This window comes from Conger conger, chromosome 17 (assembly GCF_963514075.1).
Source record: "Conger conger chromosome 17, fConCon1.1, whole genome shotgun sequence".
In the NCBI taxonomy this organism is placed as follows: domain Eukaryota; kingdom Metazoa; phylum Chordata; class Actinopteri; order Anguilliformes; family Congridae; genus Conger; species Conger conger.
The window spans coordinates 23,262,101-23,277,659 of NC_083776.1; the positions used below are offsets into that span (position 1 = coordinate 23,262,101).

At 43.9% G+C, this 15,559-nt stretch overlaps 1 protein-coding gene across 1 annotated transcript; it reads right to left on the reverse strand.

The window, feature by feature from the left end:
- Positions 1-454: 454 nt before the first annotated feature.
- On the reverse strand, positions 455-10,944 carry ildr1a (immunoglobulin-like domain containing receptor 1a). Its single transcript, XM_061226402.1, has 8 exons — positions 10,660-10,944; positions 7,799-7,969; positions 7,132-7,281; positions 6,731-6,850; positions 5,456-5,602; positions 3,360-3,488; positions 2,351-3,192; positions 455-1,787 (listed from the first exon to the last, which is right to left on the reverse strand). Exons 1-8 carry the CDS (start codon positions 10,712-10,714, stop codon positions 1,749-1,751), a joined length of 1,653 nt encoding a protein of 550 aa, XP_061082386.1. The 5' UTR covers positions 10,715-10,944; the 3' UTR covers positions 455-1,748.
- Between the last annotated feature and the right edge of the window lie 4,615 nt (positions 10,945-15,559).

The window sequence follows — 15,559 nt, forward strand, 5'->3', positions numbered from 1 at the left end:
AAAGAATATAACAATAAATAGATCTGCATCTCACTGGTCACATCAACTTAATGCACCAGATCTTGGTATACTGATGGTTTCCATTGGCCAGAATCTAGTCCTCTGACTGTACAGTGCAGATAACGATTCCCTTTTGGCATTGCATAGTTAGCCTTGCATAAGTGGTGTTCCAGGAAAGGGGGTCTTTCATCAGTTAGGTAATTCCCCTGGTCTCAGTGAGATAGTGCTTTCTGTTTGGCCATCTCCAGCATACCTCCACAGAAATAAAGATACTTATACTATAAGTTTTTTCATATTTTGCAAATGTACCCTGAAAGTACAATAATGCTCTATTTTGGGACTAACGAGTACCATTTACAAACAAAAAGAAAAAGGATCCTCTGCCACCTAAACGTGTGCGTACATGCATGTGTCCGTGAGGGGCTTCACATATAAAAATAAAACTGTAGAAACACCAAGGAAACAAATTATTTTATTGAAAATGTTTATTTTTCCATCACAATGGGTAGGATTACTTCAACATCCAACCAATATCCAACCACAAGTACCATTATTACAGTCTCACTGGGAGTGCTCAACAGATCCCCCAAGAGGGAGATTCATAGCCACTCCAGCAAACCCCTTAAACATTCCCTCCACAAGATTAGTATCCATCCATCACTGTCTCACCTGCATTTCAATGGTTTTATCAGTTGGTTTGAATAAACCATGTGAATAAACATGTTCCTCCTTCAAACAATATTTACAATTTCCTTTAAAAAAAATGGTGTTCCACACCAAAACAAATAAGACTTTTATTCTTAAAATATTTTGAGATACACAATTTAAATGCTATCCATTTTAAAATCGACCCAATAGAAAAGCAGGGACAATTCACCCTGTATACCCAAAAAATGGTCCCTTCTCCATTCACGGTAAATAGTAAAACTTTTATAATTACATTAACGGTTACTTACAAAATGAACAAATTGATTAGAACACTCTAGCATGACAATAATTGATTAATTCATCACCGTTTACAAAAACTTAAGAGCCAAGATGGATGGCCTGGCCTGTACAATCACACCTCCACCACACCCCGTGAGATCACAGCCACAGAGTCACATGGGGAAATAATACACAGCATAAAAAAAACAGTATCAAAATACACAAATTAAATATCTAAAATGAACAATGTGGCTGGTTACATTACACAAATGTTTCTAGGATGTCTGCTGCACCAACTCAACCAGATTCATCAGACTCAGGGAGACATCCTGTCCCACTCTTCTTCTGCTCTTTCCCTCTTCCCTCTCGTGCCCTGCCCGGAGGGAGTGTCCCGATACTTGGACGATGTGTCCTCCTTTCCTCCACTCGCCTCCTCTCCCCGTAATTCCAGATAGGAGGAGATGAATGGAGATAAGGAGGATACTTTTTTTTGGTATCGGGACACACCTGACTATGGACGTACCCATATTCTCGTCTTGCACTTGTCTTGTCGTTAGAGGCATTGACCAGCAGAGGGAGCAGTGAAGTGCAATTTCATTTTTCACAAATTTACAGTGCAAGATATACAGTGGATACAATGAATCCCAGCCAGAATTGAGAGCGTCAGGCTCCATAGTAGAGTTCAGTTCTTCTCTAAAAACTTTCAATACAAAAACAGATAAAAGCTTTTGAGAGAAATCTAACCATTAGCCATTCTCACATATCTTACATTTAAAAAGAGAACCGATGGCAAAACTGGGCAGGTAGAGATTGATCTGAGCCTAAATCACCACGCTTGTGCCACTTCGGGAACTCTTGTCCTGGGAGGGAGGAGAAGACAGATAAACATTACATTGTGAACGTGTGGAAATGGCAAACTAGAAGAGTTTGAGAGTGCGACTGTATGTGGAATGAGCAACTGTATGTGGACATGAATGCGTGTTTGGGTAACTATGAATGTGAGAATATGTTTTTGCATTAATAGGTTTGTGTGAATATGAATGAGTGTGCACATGGAGAGCATGTACGATTTTCAGTATTGAGAATGAGTGAGAATGTGTGTGACTGTGCGTGTGTGTGTAAACCGTGTGAGTGCATGTGTGAGAGTGTGTGTGTGTGTGTGTGTGTGTAAACCATGTGAGTGCATATGTGAGTGTGTGTGAGTGTGCGTGTGTGTGCGTGTGTGCGCGTGTGTGTGCGTGTGTGTGCGTGTGTGTAAACCATGTGAGTGCATATGTGTGTGTGTGTGTGCGTGCGCGTGTGCGTATGCGTGTGCTTGTGTGTGTGTGTAAACCATGTGTGTGTGCATGTGTGAGTGTGTGTGTGTGTGTAAACCGTGTGAGCGCGTGTAAACTGTGTAGATGAGTCGAGCAGCGGCCCTTACAGAGTAGCGCTCGTTGTTCCTGGCGGCCCCGTTGCGGGCCCCGTTGGGCCTGCGGGCCCCTGGCTGGACTTCGATGGAGTTGTAGCTGGGGGGTTTCTCTGGCCACGGGTCGCCCCGGCCGCGCCCGCCCCCCCCTCTCCTGTTGTCTTCCTCAGAGCTCCAGGAGTCCCGGCGGCGGGGGGGGGAGTAGCTCCTGTCCCGGCGGGGAGGGGGGCGGTGCAGGTCTCCCAGCAGGTCGTCACGGCTACGGGAGCGCACCCGGCCCCCGGCCCCTGGCCCCGGGGCCCGCCGGCGGTCCTCAAAGTCCGACTCCTCGCCATAGCTGCGCAGGATGCCTCGGCGGGCCGGGGACTGCTCCCGCCGGCCGGGGCCGGGGCCGGGGCCGGGGCGACGCCCCGGGTGGCTTGAGCTCCCGCTGGAGTTGCTGGGGGGCCGGGGGCCCCGGGGGCCCCTCTGGTTGTGGCCCGGTCGCTCCACGATGGGCGGCAGCTGGATGACCCGGCGCTCCACCCCCTGCACGCCCATCTCGTTGAGGGAGGAGAGCATGCTGGGCGGTCCGGCTGAGAAGGGCACGCCCTGCGGCATGTGATGAGGGGGCGGGGGGATGTGCTGTGGGGGCGGAGGCTGCTGCTGGAGGGGCGTGCCCATCTCCATGCCCCGCACCTGGCTCTCCAGGTAGTCCAGGGCGCGGTGTGTCCCGTGCCCGCTGCCGTGCATGCTGGGAGGCATCTCGTGGCCGAGCATGCTGGGGGCCATGCCGGGGGGGTAGCCGGGCTGGGGAGGGGGCAGGGGCATGGGCATGGGCATGGGAGCCATGGGGATGTTATGCTTGCTGGAATATTCTGGAACAGAGGTGGGAGGATGGCATTCGTCAGTGAACATAGGGCAGGGAGCAAGAGGAGAACACAGACAAGGAGGAAGAGGAGGAGCAGGGAGGAGGAGACAGGGCAGGGGGCAGGAAGGAGAGGGCAGGGGGCAGGGAAGAGGGGGCAGGGCAGCGGGGACTCACCAGAGTACAGGAGGGGGTTCATCTGCGAGGAGGAGGAGTGGGAGCCCATCGGGGCGTAGACAGGCTGGCCGTGCATCCAGGGAGACATGGCCTTCTGAGCGTCCTTCATCATCCGGTGCTGCATCACCGCTGGGACAGAGAGAGAGGGGAAACACCGTCAGCTGTGTGTGTGTGTGTGTCTGTGTGTGTGCGCGTGCGCCACACACCTCTCTAAGTGTGTAAGACTGTGTAACACACAACTCTCTCAGTGTGTAAGACTATATAACACACACCTCTCTGTGTGTAAGACTGTGTAACACACACCTCTCTCAGTGTGTAAGACTATATAACATACACCTCTCTGTGTGTAAGACTGTGTAACACACACCTCTCTCAGTGTGTCAGGCTGAGTAAGACTATATAACACACACCTCTCTCAGTGTGTAAGACTGTGTAACACACACCTCTCTCAGTGTGTAAGACTATATAACACACACCTCTCTGTGTGTAAGACTGTGTAACACACACCTCTCTCAGTGTGTCAGGCTGAGTAAGACTATATAACACACACCTCTCTCAGTGTGTAAGACTATATAACACACACCTCTCTCAGTGTGTAAGACTGTGTAACACACACCTCTCTCAGTGTGTAAGACTATATAACACACACCTCTCTGTGTGTAAGACCGTGTAACACACACCTCTCTCAGTGTGTCAGGCTGAGTAAGACTATATAACACACACCTCTCTCAGTGTGTAAGACTATATAACACACACCTCTCTCAGTGTGTAAGACTATATAACACACACCTCTCTCAGTGTGTAAGACTATATAACACACCTCTCTCAGTGTGTAAGACTATATAACACACACCTCTCTGTGTGTAAGACTGTGTAACACACAACTCTCTCAGTGTGTCAGGCTGAGTAAGACTATATAACACACACCTCTCTCAGTGTGTAAGACTGTGTAACACACACCTCTCTCAGTGTGTAAGACTATATAACACACACCTCTCTGTGTGTAAGACTGTGTAACACACACCTCTCTCAGTGTGTCAGGCTGAGTAAGACTATATAACACACACCTCTCTCAGTGTGTAAGACTATATAACACACACCTCTCTCAGTGTGTAAGACTGTGTAACACACACCTCTCTCAGTGTGTAAGACTATATAACACACACCTCTCTGTGTGTAAGACTGTAACACACACCTCTCTCAGTGTGTCAGGCTGAGTAAGACTATATAACACACACCTCTCTCAGTGTGTAAGACTATATAACACACACCTCTCTCAGTGTGTAAGACTATATAACACACACCTCTCTCAGTGTGTAAGACTATATAACACACCTCTCTCAGTGTGTAAGACTATATAACACACACCTCTCTGTGTGTAAGACTGTGTAACACACACCTCTCTCAGTGTGTCAGGCTGAGTAAGACTATATAACACACACCTCTCTCAGTGTGTAAGACTATATAACACACACCTCTCTCAGTGTGTAAGACTATATAACACACACCTCTCTCAGTGTGTAAGACTATATAACACACACCTCTCTCAGTGTGTAAGACTATATAACACACCTCTCTCAGTGTGTAAGACTATATAACACACACCTCTCTCAGTGTGTAAGACTAACACACACCTCTCTCAGTGTGTAAGACTATAACACACACCTCTCTCAGTGTGTAAGACTATATAACACACACCTCTCTCAGTGTGTAAGACTATATAACACACACCTCTCTCAGTGTGTAAGACTATATAACACACACCTCTCTGTGTGTAAGACTGTGTAACACACACCTCTCTCAGTGTGTCAGGCTGAGTAAGACTATATAACACACACCTCTCTCAGTGTGTAAGACTATATAACACACACCTCTCTCAGTGTGTAAGACTGTGTAACACACACCTCTCTCAGTGTGTAAGACTATATAACACACACCTCTCTGTGTGTAAGACTATATAACACACACCTCTCTCAGTGTGTAAGACTATATAACACACCTCTCTCTGTGTGTAAGACTATATAACACACACCTCTCTCAGTGTGTAAGACTATATAACACACCTCTCTCAGTGTGTAAGACTGTGTAACACACACCTCTCTCGGGGCAGCAGCAGGTCTGGGGGCAGCAGGGACAGCGTACGTAGCAGCAGCAGTGCTGAGGGCAGCACTGACAGCAGCAGATAAAGAACAGCATCAGCAGCAACAGGGCCCCGATGACGATGAACAGCACCACCAGCCAATCTGAGAGGGAGTGAGAGGTCACAGGTCAACACAACCAGCACAGAGCAGAACCTTAGAGCATGAAGTCACCATTTCACAATGCAGGGCCCTATTCCATCCATGTCGCTTGAACAATCTAGGATAATTTGATGCATCTCGATAAATTAAATTTGGCTTTCCTCCATTTCATAAAAGTGAACTACGATTTGATTACTGAATCTAGCATTGAATCATCTTGGATTACCGCGGATACCCAATCTGCAATAAAGGGCAGATGAATCGCATGCTAAAAACAGGATCATACTCTTCATATAGACAAAAGGACAAGAACAAGACAAGAACTTTGCTTTCAAAAGATGAGCTCATCTCTGCTGTGTGTGATTTTGCCAGGTGATTTATATTGGCTACACCCATTATCCTCCTAACTTTACCTTACACTATCAAACCACTCTGAATTGCGAAATCCCTTTATGAAAACAGATGTCCTGACTTTATCCCAAAACAGTCCACATTCCAGATTTTGGATAGTTCTGAATTTTATTCAGTGCAGCCCGGCTAACGCTGTAATCCCCCTTTGTGAAACAAGGACCAAGGCTTACAGTTTGATTTGGTTTGGTTACAGTTTGTAGTCTGATAAACATTCAAGTCATCAATAATGTAGCAAAACTGATAATAAAACAATCAGCTGTACTGCTAGTTTAGATGACTGAGCAGAGATTACAGGCAGGTATTTTAGGCAGATAAACGATTATGTGAATTATGAATTATGTGCATTATTCGTTTGTGTATTGCTCATGTGTATATGTACTGACCTATATGTCACAAACAGCAGAGCCTGGATATTTGGGGCAAACGCATTCCTGTCCTGTTGTCATGCAGATTAATTTGGTAGAACTTAGCGGCAAAGCCTATAGAAAATAATTATCTTGCGATTTGAGGCCACATGGGTAATCTGTGGACTGTATTTTCTCATGAATCAAATATAACTTTTAATACAAATGGTTGTGAAGTGAAATGATGAGTGTATTAAGCGGGATGTGGTCATCGGCAGTATTAAGCCTGGAAGTGTGATGAAAGGTGGCGGTGTTTCACCATGTCTGTGTGACAGGCCCACACATCACACAGGCCCCGCTCGGACGCGTCACTCACGGTAGACGATGAGTTTGACCTCCCGGTCCGAGTCCCCCGAAGTGTCTCCCGGAGCGTCGATGGAGCAGAAGTACACCCCGTTATCCCACCACATAACCTCGTTAATGACCAGGTCTGCCCCTGTAGAGACACAGACACAGACACATCAGCTATAACAGAGGATGGAAGAAGACGTGTGCAGTTACGTTTGAACATACACAGTACCTCAAACTCAGGTCCTTGGAGAGACATAGTGTCTGCGGTATTTCTACAGTGTATATTACGTCACTGGTTAGTTAAAGAGTTTGCTCACTTCCAAAGCCAACAATAGCATGTGATTGACAGGAAACCACACAAACCCTCGGGTTTGGAAGTAGATCAATGTGAGTCACTATGCTGGGGGTTCTCAGAGGGACTCTTACGGTTCTGAATGGTGATCTTTCGCTCCCGGTATTCGGCCCCGAGAATGGGCTCGTTCCCGCCCCTCTTCTGAACGACGGTCCGGACTGTGCGCTGCCGATCCGGGCAGTCGTTGGCGGGGTCCTGTCCCAGAGAGAGCGCCGCCTGGTAGGCTGGAGGAACAAGTACAGTTTAATCAACGTGACTCCATCTTACAACAACCAACAACTCCGCACTGTGAGACCATTCCACATGCCCACTCCTGGCTCACCTAGAATTCCATTTCAATCTCAATGTCATCCGTATCACGCTATTTACAGAGAACTGTCACAAAGACACTTTGCAAAGTAACAGAAAGAACTGGGCAAAATCCAGGACTGAACCCCTGGAAAGCAAGGAACCCCTGGAAAGCAAGTGGAGCCCATGTTGAATAAAACTCCAGTACTCCACTTAGCTCACCTGTTGAATAGTACTCCTGTACCAATAGCTCACCTGTAGAATAGTACTCCTGTACCTATAGCTCACCTGTTGAATAGTACTCTAGCACCTACAGCTCATCTGTGGAATAGTACTCCTGTACCAATAGCTCACCTGTAGAATAGTACTCCTGTACCTATAGCTCACCTGTTGAATAGTACTCTAGTACCTATAGCTCATCTGTGGAATAGTACTCCTGTACCTATAGCTCACCTGTAGAATAGAACTCGAGTACTGGGTCCTTGCAGAAGGACTTGAAGCGCCAGGTGACCAGGACATCCTGCAGGTTGGCGGAGGTAGAGTAGTCACAGCGTATGGTGACAGAAGCGAAGAGTGCGGTGCTCCTCTCCGTCTCGGGAACGATCACCTGGATGGACAGCACACCTGGAAGAGGGACAGACGAGCGAGACATTTCATCATGAAGAAGAAACAAGAAATAAAAGGACACGCAAAACAAATTAAATCAGAAAAAAGTTGATTTTATTTTTTATTTTTTTTCAAGGAGTAAAAACAGGAAATCGTGTTGCCAGATATTCCTCCCACACACACACACACACAGGTCTAGGTGTGTCTCCCACTCACACAACACATGGGGCCTCATACCAGAGGGCCACAGCAGAAACTACTCTAAACTGGAAGAACCAGTACGACTGGTTACAGTTCCGACATCGAGCTGGCAGCAACGTGACATTATCGTCACCATTGTCCTACCTCCACTCAATAAACCCAGTCTCTGAACAGTGTGTGGAGACAGAGCAGCCTGTGTGTGTGTGTGTGTGTGTGTGTGTGTGTGTGTGTGTGTGTGTGTGTGTGTGTGTGTTCCCCCTGTTTCATGTAACCATACCTTAATTTGTGTCGCCATTCATAAGCAAGAAAACGCATTTCAATTCCTCCTAACCCTATGCGACGACCTCTCGGCAAAGTAAATTCATATATGGCTGTTCACATCTTTAGATACATGGCATCATTACCTGTGGCCATTTTGTTTAGAGGCCTGCCTCAAACTTTAACTGGATTTTAGTCTTACTGCGATTAATTTGTTACAAATAACATGCTGTAGTCCCTTGAAGCAGACCACAAAGAATTATGTGATCCTTAATCCTCGATCATCAGGTCATAAAAGTAAGAAAGTACCAGAAGCACCACTAGTATGTATTGATTTCACCTGTAATCCACACAATACAATGCCAAGAATTCAAATTTCATTATGTGTCCACTTAAGTGTGGAAACAGTTGTTTGGTTTCACATTGGTTAAATGCTTCACATTTCCTGCAACTGATATTAAACAAAAGATCCCCACAAACATTCCACAAAATTCATGAAAGCCATTTGTCTGAAATAGGACTGTAGTTACATTCCCAGCGTGATAGGAATCTAGAGTCCAATTATGCTCTTGACACACTCCACCATGTATGAACCAAATGATGCCACTCAGCCAAACAAAATGTTCCCAAAGAAAGGGCAGGAACTGGAAGATAAATAGCTTAAATAGAGCACAATAACTAAATGTAATTTTACTCATTTTTCATTTAAATCCAATTTCCACAAATCCACAGTATATCAGCAAAGGTTGTAACAATGACATCTTATAATATGTAGATCTTGCATTTTAACACCAACAAATTGGTATTGTTCAAATTGGTGCTCCACATACAGTTCGGGATGGATGAATGACTCGTGGATTGATTGGTTCATACATCTCTGAATCTGTGGATGAATCTACGCAACTGGCCATCTACCCAAGTGTGGACACTAACAGTGCTTCCTGGGCAGAAAATACAATTATGCAACCTAATGTTTAAAAATGTATCTCATGTTCTTAGCACAAATAGATAGCTCAAAAAGTAGATATAAAGTTCATACATAGTTGATGCTATGTAGGAAAACTAGAGTGTGACTGAATAGATTGAGTCCCAGATAAACATGCTACTTTTTGACTGGCATAAATTATGAACTATGAACATAAGAATGGGGTGACTCATACAGCATCATGACAGTGTACTTTTTTTCCAGTGAGAACAGTGTATAGGCATCCAGGCCACATGAAGATCAATGAGTTAATCTCATACTGATCGAAAACGCGCAGACCCATCAAGTTCAATGAACAGTGCCCATTCTAAACAAGTAGCCAGTTAGCAGAGGCTCTTATGCTGAGTATTTTACACAGATTGCAGATTTTAAAAATATTTTTTTACATACAACCCATTCATATAAGCTGGATATCATCACTGAAGTGATTCAGGAAAAGTACTCAACTCAGTGGTACAAGGCAGTACTGTAGCTGTCACTGAACTCCCATTCTCAAAGCTACAAACCCAGTTACCCAACCATAATGCTACACTGACACATCGACCTTGTTAAAAAGTAAAATGTATCTAACAACCATCATATCTGGACTTCCATTAGCCCTTTCAAATAGGCCGTTTGTCGAGCCCCGGTCTGTACCACGGTTTCATTTTCCAGTCAGATGGTCAGAATGTTTAAAGTAGCCTACTTACTCCCACCCACAGAGTAAACAGCATAGTCCCCTTCCCCCACAAACAAAGGGGGGTTTCTCCCCTTCCCCATGGAGCCCTAATTCTGAGTGGAAACCGTATATCTTACAGTATCTTTGGGGATAGAACAGCCTGGAACACAACAGTACTCGCCGAATACCTTTTTGACTGAGAAAACCTGTTTGCTCATTCTTTATGGACTTTCTCAGTGAGAGGGCGGCTGGGCCCCCACAGGGGTACTACTTTAGTCAAACATCGCCATGGATACCGCAGTTCTGTTTGCTAAAATGCAACGAAACCTTTCGCGTAAATTCGGCATTCACATTTACTGGATGATACATTTTCGACAAAAAATACGGCCATCTCGCAATTCATCTGTAAACAAGTATGTGTCACGTGATCGCTACTTGCTTGCTTAGGTCATAGTTTCACCTGTAGATGATTGACTCAGTGAGCATGCTCGGTTTCGAAAAATAAAATGAAAACGGTTAACCTATATTTTACCAACACACATAAAGACAGAAATGTAAATCAGTTGATACGCCAGAATCGGTTAAAATGCCAAATGTAAATCTCACTTGTTGCCAGGAAACCAAGTAGCAATGCCGTCGGTATCAGGTTCTTCATTGTCATAGCTTTGTAGATCCAACTAGGAAACTTTTAAACACAGTCTTTCTTATTTCAGTGTTGGATCACATTTCAGTTGTAACAATACATATTTCCATATTCAATACATCCAGACTTGTCTTGCCAAACTCATTATTTCCTCGAACAAAAACCCGGTTCTATCTCTTCTTCCTTCGATCTAACTTTCCGCGCAGGTGGATAGGTACTTTTCCCAAGTGATAATACCTCCGTTTCCCCTCCCCCAGCTCTCGGTGGCATCAGTGACCCCACCCCGAAACAGGTGCGTCACGTATATAACCAGTGTGGCCTCAGCGCCATTTCATGCTAGAAGGACGAACCACGACTGCCGACATAGGCTACCAGACAGCAGGTGGAACAACATCATTATTCTGTGTTCACGTATTTTATTAGTAAATATAACATAAATAGAAAAATCGCTGCGCTGACCTCTCAAGTTCAATCACCATAAATAAGCAGACGCCCGCGGAAAAGAGGAATGAGGCAGCTACAACCTCTGAAGTCATTATTTTACAGGGACATAAATGCTGATATGAAAAATTTTAATTACTGACTAAACATCACATTTTATTTCCTTCGAACATAAAGACTGAAGATGAAAAGAAACAATTACATTGTCCCATTTCCTCCCCAAACAGCAAATATTTGTTGCCTTTTAAACCTAGAAATAAAGAAGGAATTCATCCGCTATTTAAGTAAAATTTTGAAATGCACATAGTTCACGGAAAAGTGTTCACAGAAACAAAACAAACAAGCAAAAAATAATATTTAAACACACAAATTGATTTACAAATTATTGATATTGTCCTCTATTAGATATCTCTTAAGGAGTGTGTATTTGCATGCAGAAATAGAATCAGTCTCCCTTTTGGGTAACTCCTGAAACTAGTCTCCTTCAAAGTATTTCCTACTATTGTTTGTCCTGGGGCAGATGCCAAAACTTGCCTCTCTACTTTTCAGCAGTGGACTTCCTGTTCCTGTGATCTTGTATAATTTTTTTTTTTTAAATGTAGGATACACAGAGAAAAAGGAATTGCACTTTCATTTTGATGAAGGGAAGTGAACAATGAGACACAACAGCTTTTTTCTTCTTCTTCAAATATGATAATAATTATTTTTTATAATGCCAAGTTTTGGTTCTGCATCCTGATGGATTAATAAATTACACAATGACAAAGTACTGTGTGATAAGCATACAGTATATTTATTTGCCAGATCACATTATCTTGTATGTTTGTCAATATGCATAGTTGTTTAAGATAAGATATGGGATGGAAATCTCTGATGAAAAGAACTTCATGCAGGTGCATTGTGTACCTTGCATTCATTATTGTTGTTAATGTTCTACGTAATCCTTGATGTTTTTGTATATCAGTTTGGGCAGGAAACTCAAGAAAGGGTTATTAATGTGTATTCCTGTTTGTCACCCAGGGACCTTCCCTTACCAACCTTGATTTGTTTTGCATGGGTTTAGGCTGGGGTTTACTACAAAGGGCATTGTGGCAAATCCTTTGTAAATTGTGCTATAAATGCAATTTGGTTGCTTGACTGACTGATAAGCAGTACTCAGCGTGGCCCTATTGTGTGGCATGGTGGTACAGCGCTTAGCACTGTTGCCTTGCTAGAAGAAAGTTCCGGTCCTTCAGTCCTGGTCAGCTGGATTCTCTCTCCAGGCTTGTTCTGGTTTCCTCTCACAGTCCTCATACATTTTGGCTCCAGGGATCACTTTTAAGGAAAATGTCAATCTCACTCTGACTACCCTGCCTAAATAAAGGTTAAATAATAAAACAAAATGGCCCATGTGTTGGCCCAAGATGTCCTGGCTGTGGCAAGGAGGCTGGAGTGATCAGACAGACCCAGATGGCTTCTTCCCATCATGTAGAGTGCAGAGTGGGGAAGTGGGTCAGGTTACTGCTTTGTGTATTTGTACTAATGACTTACTGGTTACGCAGACGTTACCTGCTGGTGAGGCACTTGAAAGCTCTCCTCTGTGTTAGCTTGCCTACAGCAATGTGTGAATAGCTAGGTACTGGCTTGCAGGATATTGAATTGCGGTCTGATGTTTCAACAAAAGTAGCCGACAAGCCGCCTATTTTCACTTGTGTGTTAGGAACTGATATCAATCTAGTAATATCATATCATCGAATTGAGTCATTTAATTAGGAAACAGAAAAATAAAATAAATTGAACTGAAATAAGGGCGGCACGGATGGTGCAGTGGGTAGCACTGCCTCCTCACAGCAAGGAGTTTGCATGTTCTCCCTGTGTTTGCGTGGGTTTCCTCCGGGTACTCCGGTTTCCTCCCCCAGTCCAAAGACATGCAGGTTAGGCTGATTGGAGAGTCTAAATTGCCCGTAGGTATGAATGTGTGAGTGAATGGTGTGTGTGCCCTGCGATGGACTGGCGACCTGTCCAGGGTGTATTCCTGCCTTTCGCCCAATGTATGCTGGGATAGGCTCCAGCCCCCCTGCAACCCTGTTCAGGATAAGCGGGTTAAGATAATGGATGGATGGATGGAACTGAAATAAGCATGCAAAGTTGTGGTCATATCTAACAACCAGGTATTGTGTTGCTTGTATGTTTGCTTGAGAAGTTTCTCTATTCTCCAGCACCTGCATATCCTTTTTGCTCTGTCTCCACCACAATAAAATGAAAACAGGCTGTCAGCACAATCTTATGCTTGTGTGTAGAACAGAGCATAATAAATGTATATTTCAAGAAAAACAAGTCTTCATGCTTAATTTCTCTGAACAGGCAGGTGGCATCATAGGGGTGTATTTATGACAGTTCATAATGTCAGTTCATAATGTCAGTTTGCATTTTTCCTCAATTTATACAAACACTTTGAAGTATATTTGTCTTATAACAAAAACACACTGACAACTGACAACACAAACACTGTAAATCCAGAGAGTGGGTTACACCAATTCCGAACAAAGTTGAAATAAAAAGCATAATGGATGACTATTTTATTTTCTTCCATCCAACTGCAGGATTTATTTGTCAAAAAGAGAAGTTCAATCACTTTCATTAAAACAACTAAATCTGATGATGCAATGCAATATGTTTCTGTATCAGTACATATAATAAATTAACAATGGCAGTATTCCCAACAAGTTTACATTCTTTTTGTAAATGTTAAAATTAATAATTTTACGGTGGCAGACCCTAATGCTCTCTCACACTGCTGAACTGCACTTTCATCCTATAAACTCTGAGATCAGGTTTGAGTTAAGATGGCATCCAGGCATGAGACTACATCTGGCATGCTCACTTTGGGCCCTCGGAGCCAACAGCGCTGCTGGTTTTAATTCCAATGCTGAAATCAGGGGCTGCTTTATACCTGACACACCTGTGTAATCCCTCGGCAGTCAGTGACCTTACTTTACATTACATTACATTATTGGCATTTGGCAGACGCTCTTATCCAGAGCGACGTACAACAAAGTGCATACCCAAAACCAGGGATAAGTTCGCTGAAAGACCCTAGAGGGAAGTACAATTTCAACTGCTACCTGTACAACAAAGATAAGGACGAGGGCAGAGCAAAAGTGACCAAACTTAACTATCCAAACACTGCTTACCTAGCCAACTAAAAATACCGATACACAAAGCAAGTCACAGAGACAACAATTAAGGTTCACAGGGAGGTAGGGAGGGTACTTCACTCTGGACTCACTCTGGACTATCAGGCAGAGAGAAGACGAGCAGCATTACTGTGCTTGAGGGCCAGATTTGAGTATCCCTGGACTACATTATTATGTATGGCATGGTATAGTCATAGAGCATTAGGCTTGCTGTTGCTGTTAGGCTTGCTGCTGCTATCAGTGTAGGACAGTGTAGGATCAGTGTAGATATGTGATCAACTCACTGAGATAAACATCAAGGCCCCCAAAACAGAAGCAACTTTACTTGCAGCAACCTCCGACTAATTCAGGAGAATTATTATTAAATAAAATAAAAAAATTAAATGTTATGAAACACTAATAGTATTTTGTCAAAACAGAATATGAAATAAGATGTAGGACACAAAGGTATCATAATCTGCATGTTCATGAATGCAGAACATGTATCCAGGTGCTATACTCAACGGTTTACATTCTAGAGTATTGTACGCACCCATGCACGCACACGCACATGCGCGCACACACACACACACACACACACACACACACACATTCCTGTTGGTGCTCAGACCAGTGCTTGCCGGAATCACCTGGAGGAAGAGGGAATTACAGAGGAAGTGACACAAGAGGAGGACGAAGTCAGACAGGCTTCAAATGACAAATCTCTCACTCCCACATGCCATTTACAGATACTATTTCTTTTTGCTTCCCATTACCTGACCCTGTACTGCTGCTCATGCTCCTGACCAACCTGCACTCAGCTCAGCAGCAACACATACTGTATGTAAGACTACATGAACGCAGCCAGTGGATTTCACAAATAAGTTTGACAGAGGAATTGTGCTAATTAGCAAAAAGAAGATGATTGAAACTAAATACTGAGGAAGACAAACTTTCCGAACCTGGATTTTCCACCCGATATTGAGTTTGTGTACACTGTTCATGTATGCATACGCTGCGTTAATTAGTCTATATGAAGTTGTTGTGTCTAAAGTTTGGGGGTGTGGAAAATTAGTGTGTGTATACTGTTAATAGGTATTGAGTTAATGGGTCTGTATATGGGCATGAGTGGTGGACTTGGTGTGTTTGGAGTGAAGTGTGCATTGGTGTATGTACAGCAGTTTATTCTGATAAGAAGAGAGATTTAAAAACACAGGTTTATTCAGCCTTATCTAATGTTATCTAATGCACACATACATAAACACAC